Source organism: Arachis stenosperma, chromosome 8 (genome assembly GCF_014773155.1).
Source record: "Arachis stenosperma cultivar V10309 chromosome 8, arast.V10309.gnm1.PFL2, whole genome shotgun sequence".
In the NCBI taxonomy this organism is placed as follows: domain Eukaryota; kingdom Viridiplantae; phylum Streptophyta; class Magnoliopsida; order Fabales; family Fabaceae; genus Arachis; species Arachis stenosperma.
Window position 1 is genome coordinate 8,559,532 of NC_080384.1, and position 19,396 is coordinate 8,578,927.

Genomic DNA, 19,396 nt, shown 5'->3' on the forward strand with positions numbered 1-19,396 from the left:
TTCCCCCCGAAGTGGCCTCCATACTCAGAACTGTGACAATGCCAGAGGATCTGCTGCACTTCCTCATCTGAGACACAACGCCGAATCATCACATCTGAGCATCTTTTAAAGAGGTATGGTTCGTCCCACAAGTAATGTTTGGCATCATGAAGAAGCTTTCTAACTTGTGGCTTAGTATACTCCTTGAAGATGAACCTCATGGCCTTGTAATTTGTAGTGTCTGCAAACCATGGGACCCTCTGAATCATGAATAGCTGCTCATCTGAGAATGTCTCAGTCACAACAGTAAGGGGTGATGTTCCTTCTTTAGGTTCAATCCTGGATAGGTGATCAGCCACTTGATTTTCTGACCCCTTCCTATCTTTAATTTCAATTTCAAATTCTTGAAGAAGCAGCACCCACCTAATTAATCTTTGTTTAGAATCCTGCTTGGTTAGAAGGTACTTAAGAGCAGCATGGTCAATGTAAACAATAACCTTGGAACTAATGAAATAGGATCTAAATTGATCAATTGCATAAATAACAGCCAGTAATTCCTTCTCTGTAGTGGTGTAATTCTTTTGCGCGTCATTCAAAACACGACTAGCATAGTAAATGACGTGCATAAGCTTGTCTTGCCTCTGCCCCCCCCCCCCCAAGACAGCCCCTATAGCATAATCATTGTCATCACACATTAGTTCAAATGGTAATTCCCAATTGGGAGGGACTATGATGGGTGTAGAGACAAGCTTTGCTTTTAGAGTTTCAAAGGCATGCAGGCAGTCATTGTCAAAAACAAAAGGAGTGTCAGTAACTAAAAGGTTGCTTAGAGATTTAGCAATCTTAGAAAAATTCTTTGTAAACCTCCTGTAAAAATCTGCATGTCCTAAGAAACTCCTTATTTTCTTAATATTATTGGGGGTGATAATTTTTCAATTACATCCACTTTAGCTTTATCAATCTCTATTCCTTTGTTTGAAATTCGGTGACCTAGAACAATATCCTCTATTATCAAAAAGTGGCATTTTTCCCAGTTTAAAACAAGGTTTATTTCTTGGCACCATTTCAAAACTAAGGCTAGATGTTTAAGGCAAGAATTAAAAGAATCACCAAAAACAGAGAAGTCATCCATAAATATCTCAATAAACTTTTTCACCATGTCTAAGAAAATAGAGAGCATACACCTCTAAAAAGTTGTTGGGGCATTACAGAGTCTAAACGGCATCCTCCAGTAAGCAAATACTCCAAAAGGACATATGAATGCCGTCTCCTGGTCTTGAGGGTCTACTGCAATCTGATTGTAGCTGGAGTATCCATCCAAGAAATAGTAGAAAGCATGGTTGGCTAGCCTCTCAAGCATCTGATCAATGAACGGTAGGGTAATGTGATCCTTCCGTGTAGCAGTGTTGAGCCTCCTATAGTCAATACACATGCGTCATCCCGTGACAGTTCTCATAGGAATAAGTTCATTTCATTCGTTTTGGATCACTGTCATCCCTTCTTTCTTAGGGACTACCTGTACAAGACTTACCCATGCTCTATCAGAGATAGGTTAAATGATCCCAGCTTTCTAAAGCTTTGTCACTTCTTTTTAGACCACCTCTTTTATGGTTGGATTCAGTCGCTTTTGTAGTTACACAACTGGTTTAGCATCGCCTTCTAGTAAGATCATGTGCATACACTTGGTTAGAATAATCCCCTTTAAGTCACTGATGGTCCATCCAATAGCGGTCTTATGACTCATGAGCACTTGAATCAGCACCTCTTCCTCCTCATTTCTCAGAGAAGAGCTAATGATCATTGGATAAGTATAGTATTCCTCCAGGAATGCATACTTCAAGGATGGAGGTAAGAGCTTCAACTCAAGCTTCGGAGGCCCTTCCTCTTTGTTAGGTGTGTGAAGCTTTTCCCTCTGAGGTGGTGGCTCTTCGGTCTCAAGCAAACTGTCTTCGGGGGAGGATTCTAGAACATCTTCAAGCTTTTCAGCTTCAAAAACCTCTTCAATCAATGGTTCAATCGCATCAATTCTCATACACCCTTCAGAATCATTAGGGTGTTGCAAGGCTTCTAAGACATTGAGAACAGTCTCCTCTTTATTGACTCTCAGAGTTAATTCACCCTTTTGAACATCTATAAGGACTCTTCTTATGGCTAAGAAAGATCTTCCAAGGATGATAGATGCATTCTTGTCCTCTTCCATGTCAAAAATCACAAAGTCAATAGGAAAGATAAAAGGCCCTACTTTCACAAGTAGATTCTCAACCACTATAAGGGGATACTTGATAGAGTAGCCAGCAAGTTGAAGACAAATTTGGGTGGGATTTACCTCATCAATCTGGAGCTTTCTTATCACTGATAGAGGCATAAGATTGATACTAGCTCCAAGGTCACAGAGAGCCTTCTGAATCATAGTGTCTCTAATGGTACAAGGAATTAGAAAGCTCCTAGGATCTTGCAGTTTTTCTAGGAGGTTTTTCTAAATGATTACACTAGACTCCTTAGTAAGTACCACTGCCTCAATTTCTTTCTAATCCCTCTTGTTACTCAACAACTCCTTCATGAACTTGGCATAAAGAGGCTCAAAGAGGGTGTTGATTTCAAGTTTTCGAAAGACTTTCATAAACTTGGAGAATTGCTTGTCTTTTTCTACTTTTTGAAGTTTCTGAGGGTTTGGTAATTTGGCCTTGTACTCTGGGACCTTAGGTAGTACAGGATGTGTATCAAGAGTGACCGGAAAGGGGTTGTTAGGGTGCCTTGAGGGGGCGTTCTTTAAGTCTTCATGGGCATTCAGCGCCCCTCCCTGGCTCCCTTGCTGGGCATTCAGCACCCTTCCTGGCACTCTCTGTCTTTGCAATTTCCTGCCCTGGTGTCTTTTTTCACACAGTTCCTCATTACTCTTAGGTTGAGTGACAACTGTCTTGCCACTCCTCAATCGTGGCACTCCTATCTACAATTGGGTACCATACTACTGGGTGAGATTTGCTGAGGTATTTGCTGGTCTAACTGGTCTATTCGCATCTCCAGGTTCCTAACGGAGGCTTGGGCTTCCTGTATAAAGCTTTGTTGGCTTTTTGAGAGCTCAGCAATAATGGATGCCAAGTCAGGGGTACTCTGAGGTTGAGTAGGCTGAGAAGGAAGGTTGTTGACTTGATTTTGATTAAAATCTCCCTGAGAGTTGTTGGCATAATTCGGTTACTGTCTTTGAGGTTGTTCTGTCCACCCAAAGTTTAGGTGATTCCTCCATCCCTGGTTAAAATTCTAAGAATAGGAAGCATCATCGGGATTTTTGGGAGAATTTTCATGTAGTTGACCTGCTCAGGTATATATTGGTCATAGTTGTAAGTTTCACTTTGAAGGGCGCTACCACTCATATCATATGGAACATCTGGGGGAGCACTATGAACTTTAGCAACTGGACTTTGTAGGCTACTCAATTGTTGAGTGATAAGACTTATTTGTTGATATAAGAGATTATTCTGGACAAGAATTACATCTACAACATCCACTTCCATAACTTCTTTCCTCACTAAGTCCTCTCAGATGAGTATAAGTACTGGTTGTTGGCGACCATCTCGATGAGCTCATTAGCCTCTTCAGGTGTCTTCTTTAAGTGCAAGGAACCACCTGCAAAATTATCCAGAGACATTTTGGCCATATTAGAAAGTCCTTCATAGAAAATATGTACCCCGATCCATTCTCAGAACATGTCAGGAGGACATTTCCTGAGCATTAGCTTGTATCTCTCCCAGGCATCATAAAGGGACTCACATTCTCCCTGCCTAAAGGTCTGAACATCTGTCCTCAGCTTAGTCAGTCTCTGAGGAGGAAAGAACATGCTCAAAAACTTGTTGACCACTTTATCCCAGGTGTTCAAGCTCTCTTTAAGCTGAGAATCAAGCCACTACTTTGCTCTATTCCTTATAGCAAACGGGAAGAGCATTAGCTTATAAATCTCAAGATCCACTCCCTGAATCTTTACAGTATCACAGATCTGTAGGAAGTTAGAGATGAACTAATTAGGATCTTATTGCGGGAGTCCATGAAACTAGCAAATGTTTTGCACTAGAATGATCAGTTGTGGGTTGAGCTCAAAATCATTTGCTCCGATGAGAGACACATTAATATCCCTTTATAGAAATCAGGAGTGGGGGTGGTGTATGAGTCCAGGGTTCTTCTAGGTTGTTAATTTCCATTCGAATTCATGGTGGATTCTTCCCTGTTTCTGCACACAAAAACATAAAAGAAAAGAAAAAAGGAAAATCTATATGTCAGAGTGTAAAGAATTTCCAGTGAGATATCCTATGTAAAAAGAAATAAAACAAAACAAAGCAAGCTATGAACTAAAAATTTTCAAAAATAAGATTAAAAAAAGAAAAAAATTGGACCAAAATTTTCAAAAAATAAGAAAGAACAATAACCTAAAATTTTTGAAAACTAAACAAAGAAAAGTAATAAAAAGAAAAATTTTCGAAAAACTTGGAAAGGAAAAATCACAAACAGGACACCAAACTTAAAATCGAAAAAAAGACCTAATTCGAAATTTAAAAGAAAAATAAACAATTAAAACTAAAAAAATACCTAATCTAAGTAATCAGACAACAGGTAGTTGTCAATCACCATCAGTCTCCGACAACGGCGCCAAAAATATAGTGCAGAATTTAAGATATCCACAACTAAATCGGCAAGAGCACCGAGTCGTTCAAGTAATAAATCAGGTAAGTGAGGGTCAATTCCACGAGAACCGAGGAACTGAGCAACAATAGTCAACTGATTGGCTTAGTTAGGCAAATGGAAGAATTGATGTTGTGGTTTTCAAAAAGCATTAACAATAAATCAGAGAGTAAAGTAAGCAAATAATGAGTTTGGTGTGAAAACAGTGAGAGAAAACAGTTAAGGTGTCAGAGATATTTACTTTTCCGGATTAAGTTTTATTTCCATCTATTTTAATAATGCAAGATTCATTTCATCGAAAACTGTAAATGATTAAACTCTAATGTCTTAGTAATTTAGTCTTCTCTAACCTTCATCAACCGCCACCGTCGTGGTTACTAATTCCGATTAGAGGGTTTAAGTTCAAAACTAGTTTATGGCCACAAAAACCCTGATTACCAAAGCTAACAGGATTATATGTCACATATCCCAATTAGTTCATATAATTAACAATGTAGGAGAAATTTACTTTCAAGCTGTTGTTCAGGTGAGAGACCTCTTCTAAGGATCACAAGAGCGCATATAAAATAAGGGTCATACTTTTGTTCCACCCAAATTCATAAAATTAAGAACAAAAGTAATCCTTGAAACTGAATCAATACATTAATTAAAATAAAAAAGCAATAGTCTTAATCCATAGAAGATAAATAGAGCTCCTAACCTTAACCAAAGAGGTTTAGTGGCTCATGACTTACAGAGAAAACTAGGGTTTTGAAAAGTATGCCAAAAACTAAAGGGGTTCCGACTCTCCATAATGGAGAATCTTTTCCCTTTTTTATCTAACCTAATTTGACTTGAAAATAAATTAAAATATTAAATCCTAAAACTAAAAGATATTGTTTGTAAATAAAAATTACAAATATAAAATAGAGGACAACTGATAAAAGCTAAGTCCAACTAGAGATGATTCAAGAGTGGGCCTTCAATTCGAATCAGGCTTGCTGGTGCTAAACGCCAGTTGGGCTTTAACGCCCATAAAGGGGCAGAGGCATTCTGTTTGTGGCGTGTGGCGCTAAACGCCAGCTTGGCGTTTAGCGCCCAAGGGGGTGCTGCCAACTTCTCTATTTCTACTCAAAATTCTGCCAATTTTTTTTTAATTTCACCTGAAATCATAAAAATACTAAAACAACTCAAAGTAGCATCCAAAGATGATTTTTGCGCTAAAATAATATAAGACTTAATAAATTTTAACTAAAAAAACTATAAAATACATGAAAAAAGGGTACAAGAATCTCACGCATCAGTACCTCCAAAAGAAGGTGAGACGACACTCTCCATTGAGATAATGGTACCATGATTTGTTGATTTTTCTTCTTGGGAATGCGCAATGAGAGACCGATCTGTGAGATGCCAAGCGAATTTTGTGTCGGGTTCGACATAATCACCAACACGTAAGCTCATGACCAATAGGACAGGCATGCATCATGTACATCTCTTTGCTATTGTTTAGGTGTGCATAGTTGATTTAGTTTGCCTTGATAATTTGTGTAACAGCTAATTGTACTACTTATCGTAATTGCTCTCTATGTGTGTGATTGTTTGATTACTTGTGATTGTGATTTGTTGGTTCAGATTATAGTGAGTTGAATGTTGGTTGATTATATTTTGGACTGGAGACCATAGTTGATTATATTTTGGGTCGGAGGCCGTGGTTGATTATGTTTTTGGGCCGGAGGATGAGATTGGATGAATTATTAGTAAGTTCAATTAGATAAATTTTTTTGGTATGTAGTGAAATGGTATGGGATATTATTGAGATTTGAAATTCTTATAGTTCAATATGAATTTGGATTTTTAGATAATTAATTATTGTCGTTCAAAAAGTTCATAAAACGAGCGATGATCACTGCGGTTGAAAACAACTTTCTTTTTATATATCCTCTTATGACAATTTTATAGCTACTCTAATAAGACCGTGCAGTTAGGTTCTCACCCCCTGCATCCCTATGTTTTTCAAGAACGAACGAGAAAGTCTATGAAGATTTTGCTAAGTTTTTAGTTGTGCTGTATATGTTTTAGATATCTTAGTTATTATTTTTTCCTCATCATTATTATTATATTTTTGTAAAGAGGGATAGGAATCGTGATTATAATGATGTATATGTATTTAATATTTGTAAGTTCCTTGTACGAAGAATCTTTGTATTTATATATGTACATGTGAAGTGCTGTGATCGATTTGTATGTATGTATGTTTGTCAAAAGGAAAGAAAAGTATTTTCGATTTTTCAAAGAAACTCTTTGCGTTTTTCAGCTAAAGGCTCCTACTATGTAAAGGTATATATCAAAGTTGTCGTAATATCCTCACTATCAGAGTGGCATAATCGAAAGCGTGATATTCTAGTAGTAAGGGTGTTTCACGTTTCATATTTGAAGTGTTGGTGACTTAGTGTGCATTTTATAGGCAGAAATGATCAATCATGGCATTAACTATCACATAATTAACAGTACACACCATCACTTCCGTTAAGTGTAACCGAGAGACTTGACGGTGAGATCACATTGATGTCATTTTAAACGTTTTGAGATAAAAATAAGACGATTTAAATGTTAAATATCAAAATCATGGTTATCAGAACTCAACTGGTGAACGAACCGATTAGACTAGTAGTTCATTAATCTATTGGTTCAATCGATAAATTATTGGTTAAACCAGTTGATTTGATCCTGCATAAAATAAAAAATAAAAAAGCTAAAAACTTAAAATTAAAATTTGAAATACATATATATCTTTTTTAATATTTAAGAATAATCAAATCTCAAATTCTAGAAAAAATCAAATACAAAAATAGACATAAATTTTTAGTAAAGTTTATATTTTTATTTCAAGTGAGTTTGATCGATTTTTAACCTTAAACAGTCAGAAAATTAAATCAAACTGGATAAAGTCTAATTCACTAATTTTCAAATCGAATCGGCCGATTCAGTTCAATTTTTATAATTATGATCAATATAAGATTCACTTGAAATATAAGAAACTAAAATAATATTTTATTCTATATATAAATAAAATAAAATTTAATTTTAGTATAAAATATTGAAGTAAACAAAAAAAAAGAGTGATGTGACTACTTTTATATATATATATATATATATATATATATATGGGACGGTTCTAGGTACAGTGGTGTGGGGCAAGTGCCCCCACTACGATTTAAAATTTTTTTGAGTACTATATGATAATAATATTTATTTGCCCCTATTAGATTATTAAATTTGACCCCACAATAATTTTTTACTCAACTTTTGATACTTAATCGTCAATTTAAAAATTTTATATTAAAAATTCGTTAAAATGATTAATTCTCAAATTTAAACGAAATTAGTATTCTTTTTTAAAAATCAACTCAAAAGAATATTATTTATCTTCTTTTTAAATTAGTTTTAATTTTTTGCATAACAACTGTATTAATTGGAATAACTTTTTTAACTATAAATATCAATAAGAGTCGACTTCTAATTGCGTTGGGAAGTGAATTTCTAAATAATTATTTAGTAATATATATAAAAAGAGAGAAATTTTGATGGTAGTGTTAAGAGAAAAATTATTTAATTTTTTAAAATATAAAACTTAAACCAATAAAATTTTAAATTATATATTATTATTTAAATTACTATTTTAGTATTGTAATTTATATATTAGATATTTTGAAGGCTAATCATATTTTACAATAATAAAATATAATCATATTAATAATCATGTTATATGTACATAAAAAATAATTATTTGTATAAAATATATATTAAAATATAAAATACATATTAAAAATAAGTTAAATAATATATATTTATACACATATATATAATGGTTAGTAGATAATTTAATATTTAATTTTTTATATATACATATTATTTTTATTATAAAAATTATTATGATGGTATATAAATTTTGTCCCCACTATTAAAATTTTTTGGATTCGTCACTATATATATATATATATATTGAAAACTAAAAAGTATATTAAAAAAATTAAAATCGAATAATTTAAGAAATTATGCAATATATAACAAGATATTAAAAACTAGAAGTATATCCACTTAAAAAGATACACGCGCATGAGAATGGATTAATCTCGTGAGGTTAATTATTCTAAGGGATTTGGAAATTTTGCAAGGTGTCGTTCTAAATATGGTTTAATACCATAGACCATATTTATCAAACACTGCCTTACTGAGGGCTCTCGTTTGAAAAATTTTAGAAATAATTGTTTTTAATTTTTAATTTATAAAAAATAATAATATTAATATTTTGGTATAATTTTTAAAATTAAATTATAATTTTTTAAGAAACTATTTAAGAATTTATAGAGAAAAGAAATAACTTTTTTTATAATATTTTTATTTTTCATCACATTTTTATAAAATAAGTACTTTTAGAGTTAAAAATCTAAACATAAAATATTTGTAACAGAGTCATTTATTATTTAAATTATTTTATAAAAAAAACTTAATTAAGTTAATTACCTAAATTAGACCTCTCAGTCAGTAGAATAAAAAAATTGGGCCATCAAATTAAGTTGGATCATTATTTAAATCAATTAAGCAATTAATTTAGTCAAATTTAATTAAATTTGGTAAAAACGGTTAAAATCAGATAAATCAACTCGATCAAATATAGTAACATTCGATCAAATTAATTTTTAAATTATTATTTGTTATACATGATGCTTTTTTATTAAATATATTATATAAATAAAATTAAATTATATTTACAAATAAAAAATATTAATTATAATATATTTTCTATGTCTATAATTATAATTTTTATTTTTTTATAAATAATTGAAGAGTATAATAAATATAAACTAATTAATGAATTATTAATATCTAAAAATAATAGTTAATTTAATACAAAATAAAATTAAAAAATATTTATTATGAAAATAAGAAAGTAATTTGATTCTGATACCTATACTTAATAGTTAATAGTCCAATTTGTTTTCATTTGTGGCAACAAATTTTGTTTTAAACAATACTACATTACTAATAGAATTTATCATTATTTACTAATATTGGTCAATACAGATATTTTTATACTAAATTTTTTAATTTTAAATTTAAATTTTAATAGTATAAAAATAAAATATTAGCATAAAATATTAACTAATATTAATAAAAAGTATTGATTTCTTAACAATTTTCTTTTGTTTTTCGGATAAACTACTCAACTAGTATTCGAAAGTTTAAATAGCTAACAAAAATAATAAGTTATGAATACAAATAAATTCACGAAATATTTAAAAAGTAAAAAAATAATCAGATATTAAATATAATTCTCAAAAAACTTTAAGAATTAGATTTTGATATGATCTTTTTAAATATTATTAAAAAATTAAGATATTTTTATTTTTAAAATTTGATAATTTTATATAGCGTAAATATTTTTAATATTATTTTTTGTGAATGACTGAAACATTTTTTAAAAAATTTAAAATCCTAGAGATCAAATATTACTATGATCTTTTGTATATATTTTTTAAATAATTATCCAAATCATTTTATAAAAATTCAAATCAAACATGCAAATCATTTACTAAATATAAAAATTATTTGTCACTTATAAAAATATTATGATAATTTTTTTATTATATTTTTAAATTATTCAAAAAAATTATTTACTATTCGTATCTTTTAAGATTCTTTTTTTTAAACGATAAAAAAACCTCGAATACCATTTAATTTTTTGAATAAATGACCATTTGTACCCATGAGAGATGAAAACGCTGACATTTGTACCCATAAAAGCTCGAAACTAATCTTGTACCCATGATAGATGCTGTCCGTGTGACAAAAGTGCCCTGGCTTGGATCTGAGCTTGGTTCGTGGGTTTCCGAACCTACGTGGCACTCCCAACCTCCTCCCTCCCAATCTGAGCCAACCATTTACCATCTTCATCTTCATCTTCTTCACCATCACCATCACCATCACCATAACCTCCATCACCATCACTCAGCACCGCCACAGCCACCTCCCTTCACCACAACCTCCGGCGACAAAAACACATGACATACACACTAACACTAACAGAGGAAATAAGAGAGCAAGGAGGAAGAGAGCAGAGAAACGAGAGATTCAGAGAGTGAGGAGAGAGCACGAGAAGAGATCCGAGAGAGGGGGTATCGCGCCGTCACCAGCCACCGTCGCGCACCACCACCGTCGCGAGCCAGAGACGCCGCAAGGGGGAAGAGGAGCCGTCGTGCTCCGCCACTGTCCAGCCACCATCGAGCTAGGGCCGTCATCGCGCCTCACTATGCGTCACTGTCGAGCTTCGAAAAGGGAGAGAAAGTGCGCGAAGATGAGAGAGAGAGGGAAAGCCGATCCTGTCACCACTGCCACACCCAGTCGCCGTCATCATCACGGGAGCTCGTTGTCGTCACTAGCGGGAGTCGCCGCCGCTGTTGCCGAAACCACTGTCTCCGTTTGTTGCTCAGCCTTGTCTCTGTTTCTGATTCCTCTCTTGTGTGCTGAAATCGCTGCTGCTGTGGTGGTGGCCGTGGGGTTGTTTGTGCTTAAACGAAGCTAATACTGCTGCCGCTTCATTCCTCTGTTCTTTTCAAGTTTTAGTAAGTTATCCTTATTCCAAAACTCTCATTGTTACCGTTCTATTTTCATGGTTGATTGAGAATTTTGAGACATTATTGCATTAGGGTTATGTCAATACCTTTGTAAGTTGTTCGATGGCATTGTTGTTGCGGGAAGCTGTTGGTGCGGCTAATGCCGCTACTGCTGCTGATTCGATTTAAAGTCGTTGTCGCCGGAGGTTGTGGTGAAGGGAGGTGGCTGTGACGGTGCTGAGGTGATGGTGATGGAGGTTATGGAGGTTATGGTGATGGTGATGGTGAAGAAGATGAAGATGAAGATGATGATGGTGAATGGTTGGCTCAGATTGGGGGGGAGGAGGTTAGGAGTGCCACGTAGGTTCGGAAACCCACGAACCAAGCTCAGATCCAAGCCAGGGCACTTTTGTCACACGGACAGCATCTATCATGGGTACAAGATTAGTTTCGAGCTTTCATGGGTACAAATGTCAGCGTTTTCATCTTTCATGGGTACAAATGGTCATTTATTCTAATTTTTTTAACGTGTGGGTGCACTCTTAATATGTTATATTCTTTGAGGGGCTGAATACGAATTATCTAAAAAGACTTGTAGTTAATATTAGCACTCTTGTTAAAAATATTATAACTAATAGTATTGTTATACATGCGATATCACAATAAGTATAATTTAAACATTATGTTTTCTCTATAAATGTCTAGATGATCATGGTCAATTTTATTAAATTTTGCACGTAGTTTAACTCTATATATATATATATATATATTTTAATAATTTTTTAAAAGTGTCTTTTTTGGACTATAATATGTAGTAAACAAGTAAAAAAAAATTAACTGACTAGCTCGCGAAAAGCCAGTTCATAGTTGCATTGCAACTTGCAACTCCCACAGGCCAGCTAAAGTCTAGCCACACAAGACCCATCACCATATTTTTTATTCTCTTCTCAGTAGGTTAACGGAACAATGAATTCCTTCTTCACTATACTTTACTAAAAAGAAATGTCCACCTGTAAAATCTCTCCAAGATCCCAACCTTCCAAATAATTTGTTATAAATTTTAACGCTCAAAAAATATTGGAACAGCAGTGTACCACTAAGTATACTGGTATATGTAAAATTCTTCCAATGATATTACTAGCTACTCCCTACTCATACGTTAGGCTTTTATATGTTGTTATTTAAAAAATAAAATAAAATGAAAAAAGAAGGTGTCACGTGCAGCAAACGGGTAGACATGGGCTTTTGGACCGACATGTGCATAACCTCACCCTTACGGCCCTTTGCCTATAGTTACCCAACTTTTCTGTTATTCTTTTTTCTTTTTATATTTTGAGTGGGGAAGACACTATTTAATTCATGAAGGAGGAACCGCTGACCATACCTTTAACAGAAAACGTGTACGGCTCTGATTCTTCCAGAAAGCAGAATATCATTGGCTGCTGTCACATCAAACCATATCATCTTTTATTATTGGTACACGTCTCCAAGTCGGCAGTCTCCTACTTTCCATTATCGTCTCCTTCTCCTAATATTATATTTTTCATTACTTCCAAATCATATTTTAATCATGATTGAAACAAAAACATTTGATGAATCTCTGTTATTTTTCCTGTATGCGATTATTTTAATATATTTTTTTATAAAAATATTATTTACACATTAAAATTAATTATTATATATTTCTGTATAAATATATATTTTAACTTTTTAATATATATTTTTTTATTTTAATATATTTTATATTAATAATTAATTTTAATATACATTTAATATAGTCAATTATTTTTAACATTATTTATCTCAATGTTAGCAACACTATAAGGTGATAATATTTATAAGGATTAAAAACTTAAAATATTTCAAAGAACGAAAAATAAAAGTAAACCGTGCAATTAAGACTTAAAGAGACATTTGCCTAGCTAATTTTTATGTTTAATAGTACTTTTTGTTTTCCTGTAAAATTGTGTCAAAATAAGAATAAATAAACCCATAGAGAGAGACAGAGGACTGTATTGTTTGTGGTAATTTTTATGATTTATTTTAGAAAAAATTTTAAATATTAAAATAACATTTTCTTTTCTTTTATTTGTGAAATATACATTTTTTTTATAATTTTTTAAAAAATTTTTCTTTAACTCATTTTAAAATTTTTGTATTAACTAATGTCAATTTTATCTATTTTTTCTTATAAAAATATCCTTTAATAAAAATTTTATTTTTTGTAATTAAATTTTGTATACCAAAATATCTTTTAATAAATTATTTTTTTAGTGATTAAATTATATTTTTATCAAAATATCTTTTAAATTTTTTTGTAATGATTAAATTATTTTTTTATTAAGATACCTTTTAATATTATTTTTCTAGTGATTAAATTGTGATATTAATGTATATTATTTTAATATTAAATTAAACAATTCTTCTCTGTAAAACTAATAGAAAAATATAAAAAATATTAAACCAAACTTGTGAAATCATGTTTTATAATATGTATTTATATCATGAGATTAATAGTAAAATATATAAAAAAAAATTGTTGTTGAAGAAAATTTCGCTAAAATTATAATTTAGTAACTAAAAAATTATTGAAAGGTATCATTGAAAAACATTTTAAAAGATATTTTGGTAAAAATACAATCTAGTCGCTAGAAAAATAATTTGTTAAAAGATATTTTGATAAACAAAGTTTAATTGAAAAATTTAAATTTTTGCTAAAGAATATTTTTTGTAAAAAATAATTTATTTTTTTTAAAATAAATAAATTTAACGATAATTAATACAAAAAAATTAAAATAAATTAAAATAATTTTTTTAAAAATTATAAAAAAAATATATTTTATAAATAAAAAAATATATATTATTTCAGCAATTTTTTAAGAGAAGGGAGTAAAATTTTTTTTTGTATTTTATGTTAATAAAAAGTAAAAACTGCAAAGAGACAGGCGTGCTTGATTTGACTTCCATAGCATTGGTTTACGGAACCAAAGCTGAAAAACAACAATTAGTCGTTTTCATTGTTTGTAAAAATAATAAGTTTAAGATTTGATGCCAACTTTACAATAATATTTACTATTTAGAAATGAAAAAGTCTAGGGAGCCAATGGCCTAAGCGTACAATGTGTACAATGGAGGTTTAAGAAGTATTAGAGATATGACCATTAGTGTTACATTGTCCTGTCAGGTTATGTTTTTGGGATGAGTGGTTTCAGATATGGTATTAGAGTTCTAGATTCGAAAGGTCAAGAGTTCGATCCTTGGTGAACCCCAAAATTAGTTTAATTTTTTATTGAGATGTTTATTATCCTTGGTATCCGGATGGTTATCCTTGGTATCGGATGGTTATTCTAGCTAGTATGGTGATGTTCATTTTATTCATGGACCAAAAATTTAGCCCATTGTACACATTGTACACTTAAGCCATTGGCTCCCTAGCACTACCCTTTAGAAATTAATGAGTGTGTTCCCAAAACTTTTTAAAACAAGAGAAAAATAAAATAAAGCAAATAAATAAATAACGAAAGAAATAGTAGAATTAGATTTGTAGTAGTAGTGGTTTGTGAAAGGAGCACACAAATTTTGATGCGATGGAAGGTGTGAGAGTGTGTGTTTTGAGGCGAGTGGTGTCCTGAAAACTGAAAAGCGAAAACGAAAAAGGAGTGTGAACAGACGACATTGGACACTTGGCACATCCACCACGCCTCTCTTACGCAGCCAACCAACCCCTCCTTTTCTTCCCCCAAAAACATTACCAGATCAGGAATACCCCCTAAAATTAATACAAAAATTAAATACTACAGGTAAAATGCACTCTACTCTTCCCTTTCTTTTTATTCATTGTTCTTCCACTTTCTTACCATAAATAACTAGAAATGTAAATTTATCAGTCTTGTCTCAGTCTGAACGCGAGCTCTAATCGGAACTACTTAGTTGAACCGTGTTTATCAGTAGTAGCATATTGTTGCATACACTACCCTAATCAGAGTTTTCCGCTGCACATTAGCTAATTAGTGTTAACTAGGATTAGGACAACAAAAATGTCAAAGTTTTTGATACACTCATTACATTCAACTTTTTGCTTTTAATTTTATTTCTCTGTCTTCCCCTGTTTTAGGGTCTTGTCTTTTTTTTTTTCTTTTTTTTTAATTAATTCTATCTGATTCCTTTAGCCTCAGCGTAAATAACTTGGTTCTGGTCTCCGGTGAATAATTGTTTTTTTGTAGATAATTACAAACCAGTTTTTGTCAGTTTATTCCAGATTATTAAAGACTGAGGGTTGACAGATTTGAGCTCTTTGGTATTGAATCAATTTTCCGATTCTTGTTTTCTTCAGCTTTCATTGAATCACCACCAAACAATAGGCAAACATGAACTTCAAGAATTTCGGCAACGATCCTGGCCCTGCTGCCGGAGGAAGCGGAGATGCTGGTGGGAGACCGCCGGGGAATTTCCCCCTGACACGGCAACCTTCCGTGTACAATCTGACGTTCGATGAGTTCATGAACACCATGGGAGGTTCAGGAAAGGACTTCGGCTCCATGAACATGGATGAACTTCTTAAAAACATATGGACCGCCGAAGAGGTTCAAACTATGGCGTCTGCCACGGGTGTCGGTGGAGAACCGGGCTCCGCAGGCTTCGGCGGTGCCGGCATCAACAATTTGCAGAGGCAGGGATCCTTGACGCTCCCACGAACCCTGAGTCAGAAGACAGTGGACGAGGTCTGGAAAGACATTTCGAAGGAGTACGGCGGAGGGTCGACCGGTGGCGGCGGCGGCGGGCCGAATCCCGCGCAGACGACGCAGCGGCAGCCGACGTTGAAAGAGATCACGCTGGAGGAGTTCTTGGTGAGAGCAGGTGTTGTTAGAGAAGACGCGCAATTGGCAGCTGCTGGGAAAGCAAACGACAGCGTTTTTGTTGATTTGTCTCGTGGTGGAGGGAATAGTGGCGGTTTAGGAGTAGGGTTTCAGCAATTGAACAAGGTACCAGGGTTGATGGGTGATAGTGTTGGTGTGAACAACAATGATCCTCTGGTTGGTCTTCAGCCAAGAACAAATTTGCCTGTGAATGTTAATGGGGTTAGGTCTTCCAATCAGCAGATGCAGATCCAGAATTCACAGTCCCCTCATCAGCATCAGTCTCAGATATTCCCCAAACAAGCTCCTATGAGCTATGCTATGCCTCTTGTGCAAGGTGGAGGAGGAGGGATGGGGATGGTTGGTTTGTCACCTGGGCCTGTTCATGTTGCTACTGGCTCGCCGGCTAGCCAGATTTCCAATGATAAGATGGCAAAGAGCAATGGAGATACTTCTTCGGTTTCTCCGGTGCCGTATGTATTTAACGGTGGCCTCAGGGGACGGAAGAGCGGTGGAGCAGTTGAAAAGGTGATTGAGAGGAGGCAGAGGAGAATGATCAAGAACAGAGAGTCGGCAGCTAGGTCCCGCGCTCGAAAGCAGGTAAGCTATTGTTTTCATACCTCTTCGGTGCCGTGTGATTATCATTCTTATCCTGGGTATAGTCATTTACAACTATTTGCCTTTCCTCATTCAAGTTCACTTTTTAGCCCCCAACCTCCTGGGCTTCACCTACTGTTGCTACAAGAACTGACTACCTGCTAGTAACCATAACAAAATAAGAGTTGCAGAAACCTCAATCAATAACATATAGATAATTTGATATGCTAGGGTTTAGTGATATATGGAATCATCTTCTTTAATATACATGTGATGAAGTTTTGCACCGTGTTAATTGCTTTTCTTATAGTATAATAGTAATTGTAAACAAAAACTATCTATTAACGTCTGAAATGAGCCACCAAATCAGTTATCATGTATATGTATGCATATATTATATATGTTTTATACATATTTTTTAATAGAGTAATTAATTATTAAATCAAAGCTTTCAGAAATACAAAAAAAAAAAGCTTTTTTACTTTTATTCTTATTCTATTATAAATGTGAATCTAGTTTGACTATATTATTTATGAAATTTGATTATAAAGATAGAAATATAGTTTGTCAAAAATAATGTAACTATGAAACTACTACGTAATTTTTATACGAGTGGCTGACCAGGGATAATTTCTAGCTTAGTAGCATGACCCAATAGTAATACTGCCAAGAATTTGACATTCTGCTTTCATTCTCTATGAACATGCTGTATATATGTACCATGAAAGATAAGCAGAAGAATGGTAATGTGATAGACATGAAGAAAGGTGAAAGATTTTGAGAAGTCATGAGAAGGTGTAAGAATTCCAGGTTATTTACAAGGTAGTATGGAATAGTCGATTCAGTGAATAAAGTAACAGTTGCATTATAATGAAATCCATGAGAGCACATGTATATATCTTAAGTAAATGTGGTTTCACTTGTAAGTAGATTTGAGTGGGACCATATAATGTGGTAAGGGAGCCAGCATGGCCGAAAATCTTAGAGATAGCTGCTGTAAGTTCATATTCTCATTTTTATTTTCACTTATTTTAGGCTTATACCATGGAATTAGAAGCAGAAGTTCAAAAGTTGAAAGAGGAGAACCAAGAACTTCAGAAAAAGCAGGTAATTTTCGCTATTAAAATTTGTCAGTTATTAGATTTAGATGCATATGCACATAAATTTAGGGATTATGTTTGTTATGTTGAAATATCACCTGATCGATTATTATTTGGATACTGCAGGAAGAAATCATGGAAATTCAGAAAAATCAAGTAAGTTAAGCTCTGGTTTTTTGTCTGTCTTATATTGGATTATTCTCTCTCCTTTTCCCAAGTTTCTGAATTTTTTTTTTCATTTCATGTAATTGTAATGACATAATAAGGGGCTTACAAAAAAAAAAAAAAAACACTAAATAAGGGCTAGTGAGTCAAGATATCATGCATTGTGGATTTAACTTTCTAGATAGACTGGCCAAGCTATGTCAATCAGCATATATGCTATCTGGTGTACTTGTTTATTGTCATTAACAAAGTATGCTGAATAAGAAAGTGGATTTGGTGCAAACAAAATATGATGAAATAACTGCTTTAAACTAACACCTGATTTTGATTCTTCTATTAATTATGTCATCCCATCGTTTAAGTGTTTTGATTCATTTGTTATTTGATCAATATATAATATAATTTTATATATTTTCTGAAAGGATGGCTTATGCCTCTCTGAGCTTTCTGTCATGACATGTTTGTGCACTCTTATAATTATTTCCTGGATAGTAGTTGAATTTATTTGATTATCCTTTTAGGTAAAGGTAGCAGGGATAATTATCTAATTATTTATCTTATTCCTATCTTAATATCACATGAAACGGTGGAAAAGGAAGAGAGACATTATCGTTGCAATTTTTGGAGGTGAAGACTTACATGATAAATAAAAAATATTAAATGACTAAACTGCCTTAGGATATACGTGTTCACATCTTGTCTATTATTTTTACATGAATACATCATTATGTGAGTAGCCATAGCATTTTATTTGTCAAAGATAGAATTTTTAAGTCTCATCCCAGGTGATTTATGTTGGTTAAATTGACGCCATCACCGTAATTAACTGCTACATCTGGCAATTTCACAGGTTATGGAAATGATGAATTTGCAACAAAACGGCAAGAGAAGATGCTTAAGACGAACACAAACTGGTCCATGGTAGAGTGAAAGATTGGATTATGATCTCACAGTTGAAATCTATGTATATAAAATATAAAAATTGTGTTGTAGATTGAGTCTCTTGTAGATTTAGATTAGCACTTGAAAAGCATGATCTATTGTTTCTCTTATTAAAACATCATGCCCAGTTAGGGAGGTTGAGCACAATACCATCAGAATATGTTTCAGCATGCGTCCAATTTCATGCCATCGTTGGTTACATCATTTTTATTTTCTTTTCTTTTTACGCGCCATTGTTCAGTAGAATCCGAATTTGATTCGGTGAGAGATTGAAGCGTTTGTATTCAATATATGCCTTTCTCGTTTTCGGACTATTATAAGGGTCTGGGTTTTGGTGTTCAATATAGTTGTAAGAGCGCCCATTCTAAACTTTATAGTTTATCCCCTAAAGTGAAAGGCTCATTTTTATTTATCATCCGTCTAATCCGACATTAAATAACCAGATGTCTTCATATTGAAGAATATCATCACATCACTTTCAGTATAACTATCA

General features: G+C 33.1%; 1 protein-coding gene across 3 annotated transcripts; it reads left to right on the top strand.

The window, feature by feature from the left end:
• Positions 1-14,778: 14,778 nt before the first annotated feature.
• Positions 14,779-19,215, top strand: LOC130944099 (bZIP transcription factor 23). 3 transcript variants are annotated; one of them, XR_009071965.1, is made up of 6 exons: positions 14,779-15,043; positions 15,577-16,699; positions 17,433-17,518; positions 17,732-17,803; positions 17,923-17,952; positions 18,812-19,215. XR_009071965.1 is itself a non-coding variant. In XM_057872253.1 (5 exons), the coding sequence occupies exons 2-5, from the start codon at positions 15,611-15,613 to the stop codon at positions 18,884-18,886; spliced, it is 1,266 nt and encodes a 421-aa protein (XP_057728236.1). In that variant the 5' UTR covers positions 14,784-15,043; positions 15,577-15,610; the 3' UTR covers positions 18,887-19,215. The 3 variants fall into 3 exon arrangements, 1 of the variants encoding a protein (XP_057728236.1); XR_009071966.1 differs by having other exon boundaries at positions 14,780-15,043; positions 17,425-17,518; XM_057872253.1 differs by lacking the exon at positions 17,433-17,518 and having other exon boundaries at positions 14,784-15,043.
• The last annotated feature ends 181 nt before the right edge of the window (positions 19,216-19,396 follow it).